This window comes from Acanthopagrus latus, chromosome 4, assembly GCF_904848185.1.
Source record: "Acanthopagrus latus isolate v.2019 chromosome 4, fAcaLat1.1, whole genome shotgun sequence".
In the NCBI taxonomy this organism is placed as follows: domain Eukaryota; kingdom Metazoa; phylum Chordata; class Actinopteri; order Spariformes; family Sparidae; genus Acanthopagrus; species Acanthopagrus latus.
Genome location: NC_051042.1, coordinates 1,844,366 through 1,870,077, shown reverse-complemented (window position 1 = coordinate 1,870,077; position 25,712 = coordinate 1,844,366). Strand labels below are relative to the sequence as shown.

At 42.0% G+C, this 25,712-nt stretch overlaps 1 protein-coding gene across 4 annotated transcripts in view; it reads left to right on the top strand.

Moving 5' to 3' along the window:
* phkb (phosphorylase kinase, beta) overlaps positions 1-25,712 on the top strand; it is a 107,160-nt gene that overhangs the window by 58,283 nt on the left and 23,165 nt on the right. For all 4 annotated transcript variants that reach the window (XM_037094515.1, XM_037094513.1, XM_037094514.1 and 1 more), the window contains 2 exons: positions 18,874-18,929; positions 20,354-20,447. In XM_037094515.1, the coding sequence (XP_036950410.1) occupies positions 18,874-18,929; positions 20,354-20,447 (150 nt within the window). The remainder of the gene's footprint in view (positions 1-18,873; positions 18,930-20,353; positions 20,448-25,712) is intronic.

Genomic DNA, 25,712 nt, shown 5'->3' with positions numbered 1-25,712 from the left:
GTCAGGTGAACATCCAAAAGAAAGATTATCTTGCATAAGAAAGAGACAATCCTTATAAGCCCAGACATTGCCAGGTCATGATTTTGTTGACTTTTTTTTAGTATCAACGATGATCCAGTGATTGCTGATACATCAGTGGTTAGTGAGAAAAGGAACCTGTTGTGTAGATTCTAAATTTTAAGAAATATAAACTCACAGTGATGCCACAGCTCTGGTAAATATAAATCCATTATTTACCCTCTTTTTTTGGTCTTTTTATACTGACAGGGAAAATATCTTGCTCTGTAGCTGCTAAACACACCACTTTGTTCACCAGCTACTCTTTCACTGTGTGTGCTGTGTGTTGTGTAGCAGGTAGAGCGCAGTGGGTTTTTTTACAGCTCTGTCACCAAAAACAGCTGCCCTCCTGTTGATGACGGGGAAATGAGTTGGCGTGGTGGAAGTCATTCACTTTGTATGTACGGTGGCTTGAAAGGAAGGCATGATTTCAACCACAGGCGTTGCAGGTGTTTCTCTCTTCTGTCTTTAGAATTCAGTAAATCTGAGCAATCATCTTCCATTACCAGATGGAGATTTTAAGCAGTATCACCTGGAAGCCAAAGTGAAGAGTATATTATTTTAAGACATAAATAGAGCAAATCAACAGACTTTCAGACTCAGAGTGCACCTGTATCCTCCTGCCCTCAGCCAGGAGAAGCTCATTGCAGTTGTTTATTAATGTGGCTGCCGCTAAGCTAAGCGCCGTGCAGGGTCAAGCAGCCAAACAAATTATAGACCTTATTCTGTATTCACTTCTATCCTCCGCCGCTCCTCTCACCGCTGTACCCTTTTCTCTATCATTGCTTTCAAACATTTCTCCCAGGCTCTTGGTCTTTAATTCCTCCCTCTATACATCTCTGATTTTTTTAGCTCAGTAACTCACACACTCACACCTCTTCTATCTCGACTAGACGCTAAGCTTCCATGTCGTGTCGGCAAAGAGACTTGAGATGGACAGAGAAAGAAATAGAGGATAAAAAAAAGGAAAAAGGGAGCAGAGAGAGATGTTTGCACTCTGTTCTGTGTTTTAAGCACGAAATATTTTGTGTGTGTGTGTGTGTGTGTGTGTAACAGCTGTCCTGTTGCCTCTGCATCATTGACGTCCAGTGTTTGGTCTGCAGGCAGGAAAGGCACATGGGCGTGCTGGGCTTTCACATACAGTTAAGGCTTGATTTGTGTGGTCCCCTTTCTCCTCCTTCTTTGTGTATGCGTATAATTTGTTTCCCACTTTTTTATATCCAAAAGAAAAACATGTCTCTGTCACGTGTGTGCATGCATCCTTCCCTGCATATCACTATCTCTGCATTTCTGTACATTTGAGGGAGATTTGTGGTATTTTTGTGCACTTGCGTGTGTTTGTGTGCATGTGTATTATTCATAGTTCCATTCCTTCCAAATGTTATGCTGGAACTGAAAGGCCCTGCATCAATTCATTCCACAGCTGGAGAAAATAAGATGCTCCACAATGTTAAATCCATGAATAGCCTGCAGCAGTGTTGTACTGTTTGGTTCCACATATAAGCTTTTGTAAGGTTAGCTGACATTAGCCTTGACATCTGCTTATGTTTTTTAAAGGAGCTGGTGAGGTTGCTCTCTATCATATAACCAATAGATATCTGTTTAAATAAGTAGTTATGGTAACGTTTTAGTCATTTCCAGCAAAAATATGTAGGAAATTCCATTAGAGTTATTTTTTTTATGTTATAACTGGACTTGCAGAGAGTGATATTTGAGTCCTTCTCCCTTTACTTTCTTCCTGAATGTGTGTTTACAGTGTTATTTATTTATTGCAGTTATTTGGCTGTTTTATTGTGGCATGATTTAATCCCATCCCTACATAAAAGCCTGCTGTGACTCCTGCTATGCCCTGCAGAAGTAGTGACTTTGCCGTGCTTGAGCTGATATTGCAGCACTTTATGTTCTTGCATGTGCCTGAGTAGTTCATATTGAGATTGTGTGCAACACAGCAGCAATTTTATGTGGCCAGTCTAAATTTAAAAAATGATTATGCAGCACATATCCTCATATTATAGGCTGCATAGGTAACGTGATGCATTAAATTTGCATCATGTGTGCAGGAATGGAATGTGGTTTTGCCTCAAACTACCAGCATTTGAAAGGTGGGAGGTTGTGATTTAGCTGGTGAATGGGTTGTATATGCAACCTGCATAGTGGAATATGATGTACAGGAACCATGTACTCCAGTAATGAAGTGCAACTCAAGTATATATGCAACCCACGTGCCATAGTGTGAAAACTGAGCCAGAGTGCGTCGTGCTGCTGGAGCCTCTGTGCTCTAATAATAGCTGCATATGGAGGATTTGTTAAACCCTGTAGATAAGTGCGGTTTCCTTGATATTTAGCCACTAATACAATGTAAGGGTCGACTGTGCTTAGATTTTCTGCATGAGAGACAGCGCGCTCCCAGGGCTGTGAGGGTGAGTCAGATCAAATGCGCCCTGGGGAGCATGGCGTGACATCCCGCTGACAAACATGCAATAATACGCAGCAGGCGGAGCAACTGGGGGGATCCGAGAAGTCATGAATGGCTGTAAAAGTGAATTAGTTGCTTATGTCACACACTTGCTTTTGATAAAACACCCTTAATCTGCTCAGCTATTCAGGCGTACTCGCAGTGTCACATTCTCCCAGTTTTGTCTCTTCTTGCCCTCTGTCTTTTAACTCCATCTGTCTCTTTTAAATTTGTTGAACTTTATTTGAGTTCAACAAACCAGCAGACACCCACATACAGCACTGAAGCACATTTTAGCAATGAAAAACAAAGCGACGGACCACTCAGCTCTGTCATTATAAAACTCTCTGGGAACCTTTGGCTTCCATCAGATTTCCGTTTTATTCACTCACACATAAACACACAAATACCTTGCACCATGTTAGAACAAGGTTAATGGAAAAGTTGCATTATGGTCCATGTTGCGGGAGCTGTCAGTCATCAGTCAGAGATAAGCTGTGGGTCTGAAGACGCACCTGACTGGATAGGGCTGCATGGAGAACAAACAGATGGCCAGAGATACAAGAGAGGGGATGACGCTGAATTATAAAGAGCCTGGGAGGAAGAACAGGAGAGATTAACCCATTTTAATCTGTTTATTTGTATTAAAGTGAAACACTCAGTTCAGTTTAGAAACATCCCTGTAATGTGGAGGCGTTGCTTGTCCTTTTGGTCTCACTGTGAATCAAAACCTCAGTATAGCTTTGTTCAGCTTTCACTGTGAAATATAAACGTATCATAAGTTGAAAATATTGCACTGGATTTCTTAGTCGGCAATTATAAGTTAACACCAGTGGTGGACAGAGAACTGAAAATCTGTACAGGTATAGTTACATTACTGAGATATTGCTCAATTATATGTCAAACAGGTATTCCACTCAAATGCTACTTAGAGTATTAGTTCATTTGTAACCACTGATGTGTTATCAAAAGCAATTAAAGTGGATTTTGTCTTTCCAAATCTTCTGTTCTGTTCTGTTCTGTTCTGTTCTGTTCGGTTCGGTTCGGTTCTGTTCTGTTCTGTTCTGTTCTGTTCGGTTCGGTTCGGTTCGGTTCGGTTCGGTTCGGTTCTGTCTGGTCATGGTCGCCTCTACAAACCTGTGCCTGCTGCTGCAGAGTTTGTGGTTTTTGTCCGAGTAATTTAATTAGTTGTTATTAGTTATTTCCACCTTGGGTAAACTAATCGGCTATTACAGGCTCTAAAAAGTTATTTTCTTTATCTTCTATTCCCTCCTAGTGTTGGTATCTAACACTATATAATGTTCTTCTACAGTATTTACTCTGGTCACTATTTATCAGGTCACTGTCCATCCTGACGAAGCAACCGATTTGCACAGGTTTACATGTTGTTTGTCATTTTTGTCGCTTATTTATCTATGAAGATTTAATATGATAAAGAAAACGCTTAATATTTAAAATGAGATATTAAGGGGCTTTAAGAACTCAACAAACTCGATCATTTCAGTCAAAGTCAAATTTGTGTAGTCAAAAATACCTCCATGCAGATTAAAGCTTAGATATTAGCGAACATACTTTCTACTTTTGTTACTTTTTCATGTAATAGTGCTTGAAGGTTCTCGTTACATTCTCCTACATGAGTTTGTATTCTAAAATGTATTCTACTTTTCTCCATTATAGAGAACAAATTCTAATCTAACTTGTGCTTTTTCCAAGTCCGATAATAATTACACACATGGTGCTGGGCAGCCACGTTGAAATTACATGTTACATATCACACCAAATATTTAGGATGGACCGCAGCTAAAAGTGTATTGATTTAAAATTCAATGTAAGCTCCCACTCTCCAGTTCTTCTATTTATTCCAGATAAACCAGAAATATTAATGGCATAATTTCCTCCCAGCAGGGGGTTGTTCTGAGGAAATTAACAAACAACAAATGTAGGATTTCATCATCGGGCTGTCGGCTGAATAATGACTGCACTGCTGGTTGGTAGATTACAATAACATACATTTTGACTCTGTACACAACATTTTATGGCCCATTATGAACTTGTGATCTGGATGATTATCCTTTTAACGCAGCTTGGGTTGGAGATGGGACTCCTGCTGTGTACAGTGTTTTCCAGTCCATTTGTTTCGGAGTGTGAATGGGTTTTATTGAGTGGTATGTACGCGCAGTCACACGTTAAGCGTGAAGAGAGTTCGGCCGTAAATTAACTCGCACTTTTTTTCCCCTGTCAGCTCAGTCAAGTAAATGGACTGACAGTCATCGTCTCCCCGCCTGTCTTTGTCAGAGAGACGTGTTACTGCAGGAGCCATTTCAGTGGCTGTGCAGACACCTGTTGAGATCACTGAAATATGGATATTGCTCTATGATTCGGACACAGATTAAAGGTTAGTGGGTGGACACCGCTGAATCATCTACAGTCTGCTCCTTTCTGAAGAGCACAGTGACCCTGAGCCACATGGAACAGATGGACGCAGGACGCCTGTGACCCGCACACACACACACACACACACACACACACACACACACACACACACACACACACACACACACACACACACATACACACACACTGCATTTTCTATCTTACATGCACATCCTCCACTTCATACAGACCCACAAGGCAGAATTACACATATTCACATCAACATGCACTTTCCTACTACCCATTGATTCTCACACACACACACACACACACACACACACACACACACACACACACACACACACACACACACACACACACACACACACACACACACACATACAGATTGAGAGTGTGCTAAACCCTGCTGTTTGCCAAATGGCCTGCTGGTGGGCAGGAAATGTCGAGCCCAGCGGTCTGTGACAGTAAAAGCTATGAGAGATGCCGACTGACCTTAACCTGCAGGGAAATGGACATCACTCAGACACACTCACACACTTTGCATTAAGTCTCGTCACACTGCCCGTACTCCAATTCATCCTCTGATCACATCCATACCAACACATGCACACCCGCCTCAGGAGTTGTTTGTGTGATTCTGTCCTTCTCTGACACACCTCTGCTTCCTCGTCTGTGTTACAAGCTGTTCTCTATGCCAAGGGCCCCATTAGCAGTGTCTGATTGGTTTGGCCCTTCCAGTTTCTTTTGTCTCACTGTCAGTGTTATTGGCCAGCTCTGGTGTACAGCATCTTCCTGTTTACAGCTAACATATCGCACAGTAACAAAAGGGGGAGGCAAGCTGCCAGGATAAAGGACCTCAGGGAGAGTGGCAAAAACACCCGAGGAGAGATCAGATATGTGAACCTGCTGTGTTCAATTCATCCAAACCCTCAGTCGAACAAAAGGCTGTCACATTCCTCGTACATGAAGGTACATCAACCCCTTCTTCTGCCGGGTTCAGAGCGTTGGATCAGTATGGGATTTGTGTTTGGAGCCAGGTGTGCTTAGAAGGAAGCATCCTGGCTTCTATTAGCAGCTTGTTGATGGTAACTGCTGACAGCGTACAAGCTAAGGGTTGACGATGGGGGGTCTGCTCACGGCGCTTCCATCAGCACTCACTGCTGTATGTCTGCTTTAGTCCCAGACTTTGTTACAGCAGACAAAAGATTGAGAAACTGTTTGTGTTTTTGTGAGATACAATAAATGGTGCTGACAATGCAAATGATGAGCCTTGTGCAGAAAAAAAGAGCACTCACTTTTACAACTTAAGGGTTTATAAAGAAGACTTTCCTAACCAGACAAAATGTCAAGACTCACATTTCCTCATGTTCTGCTGATAGTTGTAGTAAACTTAACTGAAATGCTTACATATTGGCCCTTTAAAGATTGGAGTATTTGCCACCAAAAGGATCCCGTGGCACAACAATTGTCACGTACGTGTACATATCTATATGTGTACAGAGGTGTTTAGGTGAACGCAGGATGAATGTTAGGCCTGCTTGCCTCCTTTTACATTATTTTACTGACTTTATAACATTGTGATCATTCATGTCTGTATATCTGTCAGGCCATTATTGATATAATGTGTATATCCGTGTTTATGTCTGCGTATAAACCTGGGTGTGATCCTTCCATCACAAGTCACATGTTGTTTTTCGGGGTTTGTATGCAATAGCTTCAAGTGGTAGTTTTTTCCTGCTGCTATCATACTCTACTCAGGAAACACAGATATAAGACGGTAAGCAGTTGTACAGTAATTCATTTGAGTAAAGAACAGCCCCTGAGCATCTGTTACCACATCTAAATGAATATGCAGTTCAAATTCAGTTTGCTTGTAAAACGCAATAAAATGTCGGCAGAACAGCTCTTAACTGTACAGGAGATGTGGCTGCTGGAGACCAGACTGCTTCTGATGCTCCGCTTCTGGAAATCCTTTCACTGAACAACGTGGTTGTGATGTGATTAAATTGTGAGGATGCAGAAACTCGTCCCGTTGATATTGAGGGTTGCTGTTGTTATTGTCTTCGACCCAGTTGCATCTCCTCATTTCTCGTCTTTATATGTCTCTAGGTTCAGCTTTAAATGTGACAAGGTACAAAGTGAACTCATTTACGTTAGAACACTACTTAAATTAAATTTTGCATCCATAGGAAAAACTAAACAGTCTGTTGAATAAAACAGGGTGAGGAGGATGAGTTCAGGAGTTCCACAGTGTGAGTAATGAAGCCGCTCTGTAGTCTAGCAGTACAGCAGTGGACACTTCTGTATCTTTTGCCAGACGGCAGCAGGCTGAATGATGGTGGCTGGGATGGGAGTTTCCTTTTAATATCCTTTGGGCTCTGTGCAGAAATCTCACTTCACTGATATCACCGATGCTCTGTATGTGGGTGCAAGTGATGGTCTGCTGGTTTTGATAACCTGCTGTAGAGCCTTCCTGTCCTGGGCCGGACATGAGCCGTGCCAGTTTCTGATGTTTCCAGTCAGGATGCTTTCTGTTACTCCTCTCTGAAAAGTTTACCAGAGCTTGGCTCTGGAATATAGCCTTTTGCAAATTATATATTCATACATAAACTGTATGCTCAGTGTGATTTAAATCATTGTCACATAATCCTTTTATGATGGAGGAATGTATTCTGCAACCCAATAAAGATGTGAGCAGTCATGCGGCACAGCCACAGCACAGTCGGGATCGTAAAAAGTGAGGAATCGATTCTCTGTATCAGTGATGACAAATCAAATCATCTTTTGTCCTTACCTGAGGGTTCGCAGTGGTTAACCTTAAAACCATCCCCAAAGAGGATACCTATCGATCTGCAGGGGATGAAGCATCTAATCTTCAGTAGTTACGGTGAAGCTCTCAGAGGTTTTGTCAATATTACGAAATGCGGAGAAACCAGGAGTTTTTCATTTTATCTGTGCCAGCAGCTGTCTGTATAGGCATACAGAAGGATAGGCGCCACGGACCACACCTCCTGTACTGGCCTTGGCTCTGTAGCCTTCCTGCTGACATATGGCGTCCAAACACGTTCCCTGTGTACGAACAGCTGAGCACATCTGACCACACCTCGGCTCTAAATGCATTTAGAGAGCTGCTGTTGTAGCTGCTCCTCTGGCATCGGTGCACTTTATTTGTTGAGCAGTTTTGGGGCTTTTGTGAGTGTGTGTGTGTGTGAGTGTGTGTGTGTGTGTGTGTGAATGAGAGAGAGAGAGAGAGAGAGAGAGAGAGAGAGAGAGAGAGAGAGAGCACATTAGGACCATGATGCCCATCCGTTCCTAAAGTTAGTAACTATGTGTAAACCTTATGGGCTTTGTGCGTCTGTCTGTGCGTACTGATGAGAGTGGCGGGACACTGCAACTCTGACAGATCTGGTTTTGTTTCAGGATCATTCTATGGCTGTGTGTGAGCATTCACTGACAATGACATACACACACACACCCTCTGGCAGACGAGAGTCAGTGTAAGCTTTGCCATTTGCCAGCCTGCGTCTGTGACTTTGTAGGGGATATTTGAAAGTTTAGGCGTTATCTGGACTAGAAACGTACATGGATAGAAAGACATCACCTGTTCAACGGCTCAGATTTTCATATGTGGCTGCATTTTTATTTATTCTTTGCTGCGGTGCTCGGATCATTATGCACACATGTCACACACACCCCCCACACACTGACGGCAGTAATCAGGCCACTCATCTTCCCCAGCCTTACCGGCTTTCCCGGCTTTCAAGGCGTGATATCAAACAGGGCCGCTCCGACAAGCCGAGGCTCCTGTAGCTCACACTGCGGTTCGCCTTAAATATCAATTGATTTTTTTTCTTCTGCTGCTTCGCTCATAAGGATTCTCCGGCAGAGGATAATATTTCTGAGCTGAGTCCAGAGAGCAATGTATCGCTTTCTCAGTCCGGGCGCCTTTACAATTACACCGGCCGGCAGCGTGCAATCCAATTCTTCACTTGGTTCTCCTCTGCTGAGGTGATTCCACCCTCCTCCTCCTCCTCCTCCTCCTCCTCCTCCTCCTCCTCCTCCTCCTCTTTCTCTTCCTCCTCCTCCCTGTCTGTCGGTTTTTGCATCTCACGCTCTTCCAGTTTCTTTTTCCTGCATGTTGACAGACTGGATGCATTTTCCCAGACCAAACTCCAGCCTCATCACCTCCCCCTCCTCCAGCTGTGTTCAGCTCTAAGCTGATTCTCGCCATGGTCGCGTTGTTGTTACCACCACATGACCTTTTGAACAGATCCAACTTTAAAAACGTACACAAGAGACATTTTCCTCTCCCACAGCCCGGATTGAAAATGACTTAGCATTTCTTTTATGTTTTTTCCCCGCTCCCAAAGTATTTGTGCTAAACCCCTGACACTTTGAAATACCGTCATCAAACTATGAATCTCTGAGCTGCATAGAGACCAACTTCCCGAGGACGATACAGAGCCTGAAGTCATTCGTCTGAGCAGGGGCATGAAAAGAAGGGATTATATATTTCATTCAAATAGTTTTTCCTCTTTTTTTGGTGGTGGATAAATTCCCTTGCTTGCTTTTCAACTATATGACAGACTTTGAATGTTTTATTCCTTTGTGATGTGATGCTCGCTCGGGGCTGCCTCCCTTGCGCTGCGCTTTGCCAGCCGACCCACTGGGAGGGATCTGACCTTGAAATAACGTTGCTGAGTCTCACTCAGTTCAGATGCCTTTTTTTCCAAGTATTTTGCACAATAACTTTGATTTGAATTATTAAGTATTAAGCCAGAGCAAAACAAAGAACTCTCATTAATTAGTCACCGTGTGGCTGTTGCAGGAGCAGGTAAACGTTTGTCTGGAGGACAACAACAGGACACTTGGCTCCAATATGACTGATACTGTGTGCGAGTGTGTGCGCGACCTTGAGCCTGTTATCTCCTCTTTGTCGACATCCACAGCAGCGCTGAGCATCAAGGCTATATGTCAACACTCACACGTCAACAGTCCTCCTTCAAGACACAAATACACATCACCCTTCCCACATACACTTTGTGCACTCTCCCTATCTCCCAATCCTCTTCATACTTACAAATGAACAATTCATTTTTTGCATCATGCATCCTACTTTGAAACACCAACAGCAGGCAATTAAAAGAATACCCCGTGTCACTTTATAAGAACCATCATTAGAAAACGTTATATTTATAATGAATTTAACTTAAGTTAGTTGTTACTTTACTGTTCTAAACCACTTATTAAAGGTCATGTTGATAACATTGTTACATAGTAATTCTTTTTTTTTTTGAATGAATGACACATCTATAGAGCTTGTGGAAAGGTATGGAATAAAAGTATCTATTTTCCTTCAAAACATTAGTGTTAATCATTTCAAAAAATCACTGTACAAAACAGCAGGTTCCAGCTTCTGTCAAGTTTTGAGAGCCCAGTCTAACAGCAGTGGTATCACGTGGTATCTGTGTTTCATCATCAGGAGTCTTAGTAGTTGCCAGTTTGCGGAAGTAACGTAATGATGGCTGAGCTCTGGTGTGCAGTAATCAAACACTCAGTGGAGCTGATGGGTTGAACAACAGTGAATGCAATGGAAGGGGGCGATGGATTGTCCCATTAAGTGTCTACATGTTGTAATGTATTACCTTTGAGCTATAAGTTTATTGCAAAGTTGCCACTAATGTTTTGAATACTTTGTAAATGCATAATAAATACTGTTGAGTTCACTAAAAAAAAAATTAAATGGTTATTGTAAAGTTTAAACTTTTGTTTATAAACTTGTTTAATGACGTTTCATAAAGCATTTCGTTGTTTGTTAATAGTGAAATAAGTATTAACACAAGTTTAATGCAGCCCACATGTATTAATGGTGGTTATAACAAAGTGTTACTGATTCTTCTTCTATAGCAAATTGTTCAGTCCTGTCTCACGCTAAACAGCTGCATAGACACGCCAACACATTAGGAGATAAAGTATGAGTGTGACGTCACCTCAACAGCAGGGGGCGATAATGACTCCAACAACGGATGAATGTAGTATAAAAGCCAGCAGGTCCGCACAAGGAGGAGGTCGGGGACGGTCTGATGTTTAGTATTCACTGACTTTTTCACCCAGGGGACAAAAGTTTGAGTCCGGTGTGAAGCCAATAGTTGGTAACGTCTGTATTCAGGAAGTTATGTTAAGTGAATACGTGATCTTTTCCTTAACCTAACCAATTAGTTAGTTATTTTAAAAATGTAACCATTTGTTGCTTGGTAATGCTTGCATGACCACGGAGGAGGCTGTGTTGTGTGCACAGGTAGGCGGGGCCAAACGCGACAGAGACTAGAGGGTCTATCACCCAGTTTACCCTGAAGCCGGGCTGAACTGTTGCACTTTAAATTGGGACGAAACCCTCAGTACTGTTCTTACATGTTCTCTAAATCGTAAGAAGGAAACTGAAAGACAAGAAAAACTAAAAATGCAATCATGGAAAAGAACAAATGAATTCCTGATGTGTTGAGTACACAACAGTAATCAGATGTGCTGATGCTTTGTCAGCTACCTGATCTGCAGACGCACAGTGTGTACATACATCGGCTGCTGGTTCAAATCCTTCTGTGCCTGTGTTTGACAGTACTGCTGCCGAAGGTGATTCAGAAATGTCTGAGATTTGACTCTGTGTGAAATGTTTTTCTGTTTGTCGACGACTTGCCTCTGACCTTTGAGACCGAGAGAGTGAGAGGAATGATGATAGGCAGCCAGAGAGTCACGTTATGTAGTAGAAGACAAAAAGGAGATAAATGTGGAAGGAAAGATGGTACAGAATAAAACAAAGAAAGATATGGAAGGGCTGAAAGAAGGAAGTAAAGAAAAGTATCAAGACAAGGAAGGACAGCAGCACAGAGGATGGAGGGGACACAAGGTGAAAAAGGACAAAGAAAGAAAAAAAGCCAGGGTTAAAGATGGAGAGATGGAAAGGAAGGAAGGACAGAAGGAAGAAAAAGGAGGGGAAGAGAGAAGAAAATAGGTATGTGTGAACCACAGACATATCGGAGGAGAGAGGGAACAAGAATGCAGGAAGGAAATAAAAAGAAAAATGAAGGAAATATGGAAGAAAAGAAGGAAGTAAAAGAGAAAACATTTGTGGGATGAAGGGGTTGAAAGACTGAGAGAAGGAAAGAAGAATGACAGTATGATAGACAGAGGGAAGGATGGAATGATGCTTCACAGAAGGAACTAAACTTGAGAAAGGACAAAGAAATGAAAAGTTAGGACAGAAGGAAGGAAGGACAGATGTGGCAGAAGTGAAAGAGTGAAAGAAAAAAGGGGACAGAAAGAAAGATCTCAGACACACTGCTCGTCTTGTGTCACAACTCAGTGCTTTTAATTTTGGGGGAAAAGTAAAATGAAGCGGAGCTGAAATTCATTTCTGTTCCACGGGGACTCACAGCAGCGTTCTGTGGCAAATGGCTTTTCACTTTGTCAAATTTTGCGTGTCCGTATCTCTGAGGGTTGGGATGCAGCAGCCGGGCCAGCTGCAGGCCACTGCCGGACCATCCTGCAGCTGGAAGCTCTTTGTTAATAGCGTGTCCCGATTCGTCCCGTCTCAGGACCTCTCTCCTCGCCTTTATCCACCCTTTTGTCTGTGTGGATTGTGATTTCTTGCCTTTTGTGCCAGGACAGAGGCCACATGGTGCCTTTTTGCTGGAATCCTTTTTCTTTTTCAAACTTGAACTTTTTCCCATAATATATTATCCCAGATGTCAAGTAGCAGTGAGCCTGCAGCCAGCTGAAAGAAGCTGACTTACTGTATATAATACAAAGCACAGCCTTGGAGTTTACTAGAACAGCAAAGGTAACAGCATCCGTTTTCTCTTTCCGCCTCCTTCTTTCCAGGAGTGTGTGTCTCTATTCTCTCACAGTGCAGAGATGAAGAGTCAACGAGCTATTTCTTCTAATTTGTTTGGATTTCGTGACAGATGTGTGCCATCTCTATTTATTAATGTTCCCCTTTCATTAGTCATTCTTTGTGTTTGCTCGTGCACACTTAGGTAAACAGCAGTGTTTGTTCTGCCTGTCACAGAGAAGTGCCTGAGGTTGGCACACACGCAGCGGAAACAGACAGTGTTATTAGACCAGAGACAAGACAAATAAGATCACAGCTCTCTGCCTCCATCTCTGCCCTCCGCCAGTCTCTGCATCTGCTTTGTAGCTCTGCATTATTACCTTAAGCAGCTGCCTGACTCCTTCACATAGTGTCCTTGTATTTGAGACACAGCTTGCATCGGTGGTCAAGGTGAGCAGGACAAGAGAGCTGACCTGAGGACAGCAGCACTCATTTGTGATGTCCAAGCTCAGGTGCAGTGACAGAGACAGATGGCGTAAGACAATGGCCAAAAAGCGACCATCTGAAGCAAAGTAGACTGTAACTGAGAAACTCCTTAACCAGCCACTAAGACAATTACATTAGAACTAACTGATCTGAACTAACTAGCTAAAGCTAAATAATCAATTGGATTGAAACCTGAGCTTCATCAACACTCTTCTTCCACATCCTCATACCTTAGAGACTGAACAGGTCAATTGCCAATGACTCAGAGATCACACAGTATGTGACTGTTCCCATAATGACATACAGTGTGTTACCATTGGACAGCACCTACAGCTGGTGTGCCAGACCATCGTCACTGTTGATAAGGTTGGAGTTTTCCTCTGGCAGCAAACTTTGTTGGATCAAGGAAAAACAGGATGTTGAAGATAAAACTCTGACATATGACTCTTCACCACTTGTCTAGTTCATTGTTTGTTCATGTTTTTGATAAAAGAGAAGCTTTATTATCTAAAAAAAAAAAGAAAAAACTGGCCCAGATTGGTTTTTGAAAAAGCTCAGTGTAGGTCTGTGACTGCAGAAGTGCTGAGTTGTTGTTTTCCAGGTGTAGATAAATGTCCCGTGCTGCTGCAGCCCTGTGTGTTGGCCTTCAGGCTCAGACTAATGTCAGTCCTGTTTGTGACTAAAGTGAAATAGTTCATCATTTTGTTAGTGACTGTTGATTGGACCCCTTTACACAGTGCACAGTGCTGTGATTCATGCTCTCAGCAAAATGATTTCAAAATATAGCTGATTAGACCAGACCGAAGTCTGCAGGATTTTCCATAAGGGAACCAGACAGGAACCAGTGAACCTTTCTGAATTTGGATTTGCTGCGTTTCTGTTGTTTTCATTTCCATATTCAAAGTTCTGCTCAGCTCTCACCACCTGCCAGTTCCAGCTCTAACCACACACTTCACTGATGGCCTACTACATCTGTTTTTCAAACACTCCTCCTACGAGGGGTCTCAAGTTAATATTAAATAGTGCATTGCATTGTTTTAGCTTTGTTCTGCTCAATTCATGAATAAATGGATCTTATTTCCATATCAATTCAAAGTCTGAGGCAAAACTCAGCGGTACTCAATGATTTAATTAATGATTGGAGCAGTTGTAGAGGTTGGTAGCAGGGTGCCTGCATCGGTAATAAGATGTTTGTCTGCCTCACCCTGAACCTCAGGCTAACAGAGCCCTACCCCTGCTTGGTGTCTGCTCCTGCCCACATCCTCTTGTGTTGAGTGTTATGGTATTTAATGTTCTGGCCTGATGAGCTGGATTTCCCTCTTAAGAACACATCTTTGGTATTGTGTGTTATGCATTTGTAAGAATAGTTCAATAACAAGTTGGAAGCTGAAACATACTGTGCTATACGACCCACAGTTTCTACATGTCCTACTGATTTATTAAAAGACTTAGTTCATATGCCTACGCAGTTTGCAGAGCAACTCCACAATTCATTTGGAGTCATGCTCATGTCCACCAAGCCCCCAGGACATACTGCAGCCTTTGAGCCCAATAGTGGTCAAACTGCAAAAATGACGTCTTCACAAGATGCACACTGGCCCACAAAGGCTTTTCCCCATGGACTTAAATGATGAAAGAAGCAGCTGTAAGTTTGAGCCTCACGGCCCCTGAGAAATGACTTGTCTCACTGTCAGAATTTGAACAATTCAGTCCACAAACATTTGAAACATCTAGAAGAGCAACACTATTAATCTGTTTTATCTCCATCCTCATTTTAGTTGAAAGGCTTGGGCAGCAGAGGTCTCCGGTGCACATGCCCTGCTGAGCTGTGGCTCACAGAACATGTGCAGTGTGCATTTATCAGATAATGCAGGAAGTTCTTTTGGATCACGCACCACTGAGCAACATTCATAGGAATGTGATGCAGTGTAGCTGTCATTGACTTTGAATTAGATCTTAAGTTTTAAGTGGAACAATATTTTTTAAGTTATTGACCTATCAGAAGAAGTCTTTGAGGACCAACTATACAAACCACTTCTACAAACTCTACCTTGGAATATGTTTCCCAGGCTCCTATGTGATAGGCCGCAGCAGTGGTGTTGGTTTTATGTTTTTTCTGCCCAGTATATGCCCTTTAGCTGTTAGCAACTGAATCCCCACTGTTTACCCGACAGCAGAGTCCCCTCCTGGAAACTACTGTACAGTGTTCGATATCATCAATCTTGCTGAGTGCATTCCAGGAGTTATTTCATGTTGAGGTGATGCAATCTGTTTCTGTGGCTTACTCAACACTGCCTCGTCTTTTTCTACTGCAGTTCGTAATTTCCTGTGGAATTCGCCAGGAGAAACTGATTGATCTTGTAGCATTTAAAGGTTTAATGCGTGGGTGGAGACGGCGTAGTGAGAGCAAGTGAGCAGGAAAAGTTGTACTCATGCATGCCGCCTCTCAGGGTGAAGCCAGGGTTGAAACGGCATGTCTGTTTTCATCAAATCTGCCTCACTATTTAGACAGTTCAATACATTTTATTATTTAACTCTTCGATAAAGTTTTACAACTTTACTTATGTGTGTTCAATTCATTTATACAGTAAGTCTGAAAAGCAGTTCCAGGTAGTACAACTCAAGTCTTTAAACTGGCCAGTGATTTGCTAAAATCAGACCAGTGGCTGCACCATCGGGTACATCCAGGGTCCAATATGATTTGTTAACTTCCTTTTTAGCAGTCTGCAGCAGCGCTGCATTGATGGAAAGACTCATCTCTCCCTTTCAGCTTCGAGACGGACAATTTCGGTCACGCTACATTGACGTTTTTTCGGGTTGTTTAAAGGCACATTTGAAGACTCATCTCATTGTCCTCTCTGCGGTTGCACAGTCGTGTCGCTGAGGTTTGATTGCAGTGCACGGCGGAGGGAATGACAGTGAGAGGGAGTACATTTTTCCTGTGTCTCCATTATGCATTTCCATATCTTCTCCTCTGCCAAATGAGTCCTTTGTCTGCTGAGAGACCAGTGCTAATGAGAGAGTTGCATTGCAGCATTTTAGAAGCCAATGCTCCCCCATTCATCAGGAGAGATTTGTGTTCTGTATTTTTTTTCTACTCAGCTGCCCTCCATCTCTGCGTTAGCTCTCTACTCTCTGATTTATGGTAACGAGGTTGTTGGCTAAAACCAGCTCTTATCGACTGAACAAAATGGCTCCCAGCTCTGTGTGTGTGTGTGTGTGTGTGTGTGTGTGTGTGTATTTGTGTGTCTCAATCCGTGTTCTGCGACTGACTCTGAATCTGAGCATCTGTGCATGCCGGTGTCGGTGCTTTTGTGCCTTCATGTGCAAGAGTGTTGCCCTATTCTGTGTGTGTACATGCATGTATCTGTGTGTGTGTGTGTGTGTGTGTGTGTGTGTGTGTGTGTGTGTGTGTGTTTGTGCGCATCCCCACAATGAGAACAAGATGAAAGGCTGCTACTCCTGTGACTCACAAGCTGCTGCCTGCTTCCTAAATGGCCGTGGAAAGACCGTCAGTCAGCGCGCTGGAGATGATCATCTCTGCTTGCAATTCACTTGCGCACACAGAAAAATTACACATATGAACTGTACTTATGCGAGTAATGAATGAGAAGATAAAAGGCACTGAAGGACACATACAGGGAGACGTTTTCATGTGCATAAATACAACAATACACTCAACTCTTGGATAGGAAAGACAAACAGAAAAAGAGAGAACTGCTACCTTGTTAACACTCATGAGCCTATTGTGAATGCAAGTGGTAGGAACACAACACATAAATATGAATCTTGTCAAAGAAATATTGTCACACACACTTAAACTGACTGGCATCGACAGGCACATGAATATAAGTGAAAGTATGAAATAAAAGTTTCCTCTTTGCTAGACATAATTGATTGCAGGTATTTTCCTTTTTCCTCTGTTCCAAAAACACAGTACCGGCTTTTCTGAGTGAAAATATAAAATTCAAGTTGTCTCTTTCCAATATATTTGCTTCATTTGCATTTGATCCATTCTGTGTGATGTATTCAGGTGCTCCACTACATGACAAACGACTGTGATGTTTCTTGTCTGTGATTTTACCTGATTGTCCACGAGCCCAGAGGGTCTGAGATTACTGCAGAGAAAAAACCTCTGAGATGACTTTTTGTTCCCTTTTTTCTCCCTGTCTTTCATGTTGTCTCTCACCTCACACTGACACTGCAGGCAGCATGAGCGATATGTTGCTCTATTGTTGACAGTTGCTACTGTCTGTATGTAGTAGTGCTAGTGTAAGTGTTGCCTTGATGGTCTACAAGGGCCTCATGAAAGCAGTGCTGCTTTTTATTGCTTTGGTTCATCTTCCCTCATGTTGTCTCATTGTGAGGCAAGTATGGCTTGCTGGAAAGCATTCTTTATGTAGTATACAGTTCATGAATAAATGTTTTCATCCTTATCAAAATGGATCATTTACTTGTACTTGTGTTACTTGAGTACATTTCTCGCCAGGAAATCACCTTTGATCCATAAGTACATTTAATATCAGAGACTCGGATAGTTTTCCTCAAGTACTATTTATATGGCTGACTTCTACTTTTGAAAAAGTAATGTGAGACATTATGTTATTTACTCAAATAAGTTGGGAAATTTAAACCCATAACCTAAAATCAAATCACCAACAAGAACATTTGGCTATGACATGCTTGATTTTAAATTTGTGTAAAGGACGTTAATATATGAATTGCTGACATCAACTCTACAAAACTTTAACCAAGACGATGCTCGGACAGGTTGGAAACTGAATTGGCTGTCGATGTCTGATCGTATGGACGCCCATGCCATATTATCAGGCAGCAATTAATGATTTTGTCATTCCTGATTATTCATCAGCTTATTCTTTCAGTCGTGTGGTCTGCAAAAATGAATGCCAAACATTGACCCTAATTTACCATAGCCCAATGACTTAGATTTTTAACCATGTGTCTGACCAGTTATATCACTTATGATGTTACAGTGAAGCAGAGAAAATCTTTCATCTTTCTAATTTCCCAGCTACTTCCTGGGACTATCTGGGAAATTCCAAGCAGTCCCGCATCTCTCATCATCAACCTTTGTTGGCTATTCAGAGATTAACTTCCATTTAAATTGTATGAGAGCACAGGTAGCACCAAGAGAGACTATATTGTCATTTTATGAGAGAGTGAGCTGAATTCTGATTAAAACCACTGTCTGACTCCTCTGCTTCACACAGACACACACACACACACACACACACACACACACACACACACACACACACACACGTACATTCAAATCATTTTGTTATAGTGGCACGATTGTTGAATGAACAGCAGTACCAGGCAAGGATAAAAATCTAGACTGTAAAACATCTACTTAATGAAAGTGAACATACCAAACATTAATCATATTAAACACCCTGAGTTAACTAAGTGATTTGTGCAGACTGGATTGAGAGAAAACAGAAGGAGCACTTGGATCTAAACATCTGTGAGATGTTTGATAGGTTTGCATTATTTACAGTGGACTTTTACACTGCTGCCAAGAGGAATGTTTTGGAATGTCAAGAAAGAAAACACACACACACAACTGTAGTATAACTGATGCAACATATGCAGAGATTTGATTTACAATGTATTTTCCGTCTCTTCACAGGGTCCCATCGAGAATGATGTTGTGATTCACGTGGCCCTGATAGCAGAAAGCCAGAGGTAATGAGTGTGTGTGTGTGTGTGTGTGTGTGTGTGTGTGTGTGTGTGTGTGTGTGTGTGTGTGTGTGTGTGTGTGTGTGTGTGTGTGTGTGTGTGTGTGTGTGTGTGTGTGTGTGTGTGTGTGTGTGTGTGTGCGCGCGTACCTGTCTCTTAATGTCTTTCAGGCCATAAAGCGAGGCTATTTTTTCCACTCCTCTCTCCTGTTCAGCTTTCAGTGCAGTAATTGTGGTGAGCTCATAAAGCCGGAGCTCTGCCTGACCTCTGCCATCATCTGTCACTCTTCTCATTGTGTGCGTGGGTTTGTGTGATTACGTGTTTGTGCGCAGGTTTAGTTACATGTGTAACAGTGTGGTTGTATGTGTGTCAAACAGGGTCAAATGACACTTTGAAGCTTGTTAACCTGTAGCTTCAATTATTGCTGCTGGTGATTCTCCATCAGGACTTTTGCTTTTATCTATCTCACTGCAGTCCACTTATGATGCTCTATGATATACAGTATGGTTCAATAACAGCTATAGATTCATGATAGATACAGATTTACAATCGACACGATTTATATAACTGTTAGATTGAAAGGATTTTCAGGCCAGAAGTCTTATTACCGTTCTATTGACAAAGCTATAGCATTAAGAACTCTAGACTCAAAGCTGCTGGTTTACAAGGTAAAGGTGTAGATAGAAAGGTCAACAGTGGGTGTAGAGTCACAGCACAGTTTAAGGGGAAATTCCAGCTTTTCTAAGCATATAGTCAAATACAAATTAATTACATCATTTTGCAACACATCCTAATACCTAAATGACTGAATAAGTTGACTTCCACTGACTCCCAAAATGTAGCGAACACTGCAGCGTACCAGTGACAGGCAGAGGACCAGTGCATTGTACGGCCATCTTTTAACCGAGGAGGAGGCCTGCAACATTACTTATCTCCCACCTACAATACAGTACTGAGTTCCCTCCACAGGCAGCGTCACAACCATTCATACCTGGGCTCACCTGGCCTTAGCAACCCACATTAATGCTGGTTAGGTCAATGACCCACAAGTGACCCCAGCTCAGTGCTCACACATGTTTTTTTTAACTCCCACACAGTTTAAACGCCTGCAACTCCCCTCCAGTTAGTTAGAACTGAGGAAGCCTCGTAAATGAGAGGTGAAGTGTCTTCAAGAAACTGAATGACATCCAGTTACCTACGATACAGCACTTACCCTGACCTGGATGACTGAGAACCTTTATTTACATCTTTATACTGCATCACTGTACCTTATCTGACTTCTAAATGTGGGCGTATTAAGCCGCTTTCACAGTCGACCTTTACGGATGTTCTTCGGTTGAGGATGGGCTGTATTTCTGTGTGTGACTGATATGATGAGGACGAACTATATGTTAGTAAACTTAACATTGTACCTTTGTGTTTGTGTGCAGACTGCAGGTGTTTTTGAACACTTACGGCATTCAGACCCAGACACCCCAGCAGGTGGAGCCCATTCAGATCTGGCCTCAGAAGGAGCTGGTTAAGGTAAGACACATACACACTGGTCATGCATTGGTCGGTAGGCACCAAGGTAACAAGCTGTTTACTGGGCCCCACCGCCCTTCGGTCATTGGGCCTCTGTCTGTCTGTGTGCACTCCAACACTGACACAGGGAGCCTTTAGATTAAATGATCACAATGTTTATGAAATAATTAAGTTTCTTTTAATATCCATGTGATCCTGCCATGAAGCACTGAACCAAATTTCATTGTACCAAATGAGAAAAAATGAAATATCAGACTGTTATTTTATTTCTAACATCACAGCATTTTGACACTATGCCATAGAAATATACTTATGCAGCTTTTCCACCTAAATCAGCAGGTCTACTTAGGATTTTTAAACACATGTTAAACTGATAAAAATCACGTATTGACACCATTTCCACTTCCTGCAGGCAAGGCAGCCCATCTGTGATTTCAAGCACTAAGTTTTATGTCCCTTTCACATCCCAAATGGACAACATCTTTTGAGCATCAAAGCCCCAGTGAAATGACTTATTTCACTCTCCCAATTTGAACCATTTGGCCCAGTAACATTTGTAAAGTCGAATAGAGCTGCATCATTAAATTGTTTTATCCCCATTCAGTTTAGTCTCTACTAGTCTACTACAGATGCAAGGCTATAGATGTTACTTTCACAAAGATAAAAAGATGAGATTTGTGCTTTGTTATTCAGTATTATAACAGTATTTCACCTTTATAGGAAAGGAAGATTGAGGCTTACAATGAGTTTGGCAGAAGCGCATGAACGGGCCACTAACCTTACCCTGAACTCTGATATGGCAGTTAGGTTATCATCTGTGATCGGTGTAACACCAGCTCTCATGCAGCGGATGTGCCAGTCCTGACCTGAGCTTTTTGTAACGTAACCTGTATATAATAATGAAGGTAGCTCAAGACTGACTATTGGCATTGTTAAAAAAATGCAGTATTACACTTAAATTGAAAACTACAAAGTAGTTAAGTTATGTTAATGTTTTTTGATAAGACTACAGCACAGAGACGCACATTTTATTCCATTCCGTATAGTTTTGCCTTTGTGTTTTTGGAAAGGAAAAAAGACATTATCCCCTAAATATATTACATGTATACAGCACTCTTATTACAGCCCCATGCACACCACTTCAGCATGGGGAGAAATGTCTGTGCCTAATTAGAGTTGCTGAGCTAGAAGTGGACAGTCACTGTTCGAGGGAGGGGGTTTTGCCAGCGTTCATTTGAAACCTCTCTGATTACATTTCGGTAGTTACTGTACCTATCAATATTCCAGCTGGGCTTGAGCTTGGTTCAGTCAGTCCATCTGCTTGTCAGTCCACCATTTCCTGCTCTTAAGATGTTCCTCCCTGTCTCATCAATCACAGCATGGCTGCTGATTGGTTGACATGATTGATCAGTCGAACCGTGATCGTTCAAATTGATTGATCGGTATAATGGAAGAGCTGTCACGGTGTCATGGAGCTCAGCAGCTTCAAAATGTGTCCCCAAATGGTTACAATTAGGCAGTTCTGTCAGAAATGACAGGAATACCAAATTCTGTCTGTGATATTCAGAATGGCTCATTTGAATCACTTCCATCATCGCCTTAACAACTGTTCCACTTCATTTGCATTTGAATACTTGGGGGTCAAAACAAGTGTTGCTGGGATCGAGGAGATTCTGAAGAGCATATGAAGGAGCTGTAAGCTGCAATTGGATGAAAGCCGAGTAACTTTAAATACTGTGATAAATTCAAAGAAAAAGCTATTGTTTTAGATCTGTGAAAACACATGATGGTTTTTGAAAGAGTCCAAAAGACAGTGGCACTATGATACTTACTCACCTGTGAAAGATAAGCAAAAATAATGCACTCCAGCTTTATTCTCCCATCTACTGTTTACTCTTTTCCAAGCCACCCTGTCTAGACATTCTTTTGTCCAACAAGCATTTCTTACCCTCTGTGTTTTCTCTTTGTTGCCTATCAGTAACTTTAAGCTATAATTGTTTCTCCAGTTCACCTTTTTCACTTTCTTATGTAAAATACATGGCCATCACAGGTGTTCAGTGACAACTTATTGAGATAAAATGGTTACATCTCTGTCTCTGTTTATGAGGGATAGTAAAGCAGTCATGCTATACTCTCAAACACAGCATCATTTTGTAGCAGTCCAATTGCACCATTAACTGAAATTCACTGTCAGACACCTCAGAATTTTAAAATCCTTGATGTGGCTTACTGCTCATTCTGTTTATTATTCATATCTTGGGCTCTCAACAAAAGGGAAGGAACTGAAAATAATTTTATGAATTCTATATCCACCAGAAATCTCCTCATGAAAACCAAGTCATTTCAATTCCCTTATCAGATTCCTTCAGGTTCAACTTTAAGCAACTAAAGTCATGATTGATCTAGTATTTATGAACTGAAATATTGCTCATCAAAATCTTCAACTTTTCATTTCTTTCATTTCAACTTTTCTTTCTTTATGCTCAGGTTAGGTTTAGGCACAAAAAACACGTGGTTAGGGTCAAGAAAAGATCAGATTCTGGCTCAAAACATCTGTTCTGGTTTTCAGAAACACGGCTGGAGATGAATAAATGATTTTGTGGCCACGAACACAGCTAGTTACAATTGTTGCAAGGACTTAAAAATATCAAGTACTGTCTCATGTACAAATGTTGAAACATAGTCTTGAACTGTGCTCAGTGGCTTGTCAGCCTTATCACCTGTAACTCCACCCCCTTCCCTTCACCTACTGATATGGAAGTTGGGTCATGAACATGTAACATGAATGTGATGTGACACGTTTTGTACAAATGTCAATATAATATGTAGACTGTGACTTGTACAAATATGAACAAACTGATGGTTCCCAAACGCGTTATCTGCCAAAACTAAAGCTGGCACTAGAGCAGATAAAACATGTGACTAATACTTAAACAATTTGGAACTGGATCCAAAATGGAGCCATCCATTGAAGCACAGCCCCCCATAAGGAAGCTAACAGGGGTAATAAAAGTTGATTTTACCTTATACTGCCCCTCTTTTGTGGTTTTGTGGTAAATATTGCAATAAGACTGGGGATCTTTCTTATTTGATTACTTCATTATTAACTGCTGAGCTACACTGTCGGTATCAGGTGAAGGGGGACTTTGCTTCTTTTATCTACAGCAGATGACACCAATTGTACTGTCATATCTGTGACACCAACCAATACCTGCCTCCCGACTTCTGTTTCACTCCCATCGTATCAGTCAGTCAACCCGTGGTCCGTCCTCTAGGCGCTGTCCCTTATCTGCATGTGTATTGTTTGAAGTCTGTTTGAAGTGCTGTTTTCCCCGTCCTGAGTCTCTCCTCTGTCACATCCGTCACTCAATCCCTGGTCTCCTCCCCAGCCTCCGTCTCTTACCTGCCATGTTTGTTATGTGGCATCTATTCTTCTCGCAACCTTCTATAAACAAACCATTTCTCCTACCGTGTCATCTCTCTGGGCTTTGTACTTTCCTCTTGGCCTTTCTACCTTCTGTCCATCTCCTGCTGTATCCGTCACATCCATTTCTCTCACCTCCGTCTCCCCTCTGGGCCTACACCCTGCCCCTCCCTCATTGTGTCTGTTACACCAAACAACTCTCCCCTCCAGGTCTATCATCTGCCTCTGAACTGTCATACCTGTTACTTTTTCCTTCTATCCCCTCTGCCTCTTTCTGCTGCGTGGTGCTCAGCCTCTCAAATGGATATGCAATTCTGAGTCAGAGCGAGCGCCGTGCGGAATATTAAATCCGGAGCCCCAGCCAGACGTTTCTTCCTCGACAGAATCTGTTTATCTCGGAGTCACCACCATCTCGGATGCCGCGGGCTGCATTTGCTCACCTCACTTCGTCCCTCGCAGCCATTTGATCGTGTTGACAACAGCTGCCTGATGATGGGAGAGTGGCAATTACATTTTGCAATGTGTTATCCCCACCCGTACACCCCAAAGCTTTTCCCCTCGCAAATACAGCTTTCCCCAAAAATAGCCTTCCTTTCAGCGGCCTCTCTCTCAGTTTCATATCTGATATTAAACGTGGACGACATTTTGATGTTGAGACTCTCGTTGACTTCTCTTGTGGGAGTTACAAGAGGTACCAACAGTTATCTAAATGAGGTCTGAAAGAGATAATCTGCAGGGAGAGTGTAGATCTGTAGGACTTTAAAACAACCTCATGTAACTTTGTTTATCTCAAATAACAGCTTCAAAATCGTGTTGATAGGACAGTGTCTTGTAATAGGGTGAATGTTCTCTCTGCCTCAGCCACTCCGGCCTCCATCACTTGTGTCTGCACTTCGTCGCGTCAGTGAGAGGGTTAGTTTGTAACACATTACATTGTTATGTCATCATGAGTTTTGTTTGTAGTCAGCACCTACATTACATCTGATGAATACTGGGGATTTGTATTTATGACAGTGATGTTGCACCAAATTTCACAAAATGCCAACTTCTACATTATGAAATAAATTATGGTTAACCTCAATTACATTTTAGTCACCAGCTCAGCAGTTAAGGAACTGTAGGTCAGCAAAGGCCTACGTGACTGCAGTTTTCTGAAGGTGAACACAGAAAGTGGTCTGATCATCACAGTTGTGGGGTGTTTTGCTACAGTTAGCTGAGATCATTTCTGTAAAACTAAAGTTTCTTTTGTATGTATGTGTGTTACCCATAAGATCATCTGCATCTCTAAAATCCCTCTAAGAGAAGTTGAGTAAAATGTTGTCATGTCCAGCAGTCTTAAATGGACACGAACATGATCACAGTTTTTATTGGTTGCTGTGATAATGTTCTTCTCTTCATACTGGCTGTTAAGCAGTCCCTTTCTAATGTGAGTACAATGATGAGGGTCAAAATTTTCCATCCTTGTGGTATAAAGATGCATTTACAAATTTAGCAGCAGCTGAAAGCAGGCAGAGTTAAATCAGATAAGTATCTTAATCGCTTTGATGCAAAATTCTTTTTTGTATTAATGTCCCTCCACCACAGCTCAGCATGGAAACGCTGTCTGAGGATGTTTTGTACTAAAAAGATTTTAGCACAAAGATTTTAGAAGTCATGCCAGTAGGGGATTACTTCACAAGAAGAACAATATCTCTAACCAACAACTCGTTCAATGTGCTGTACATGTGAGGATTTCAGTATATTCTTGAGTAAAACATTAACAAAAGCTCCCAAACCCTTTAAAGACATTTTATGGGGCAAACCAGTGGTTACAGAAACTTTTTTGCAACCAGAAAGTTTAA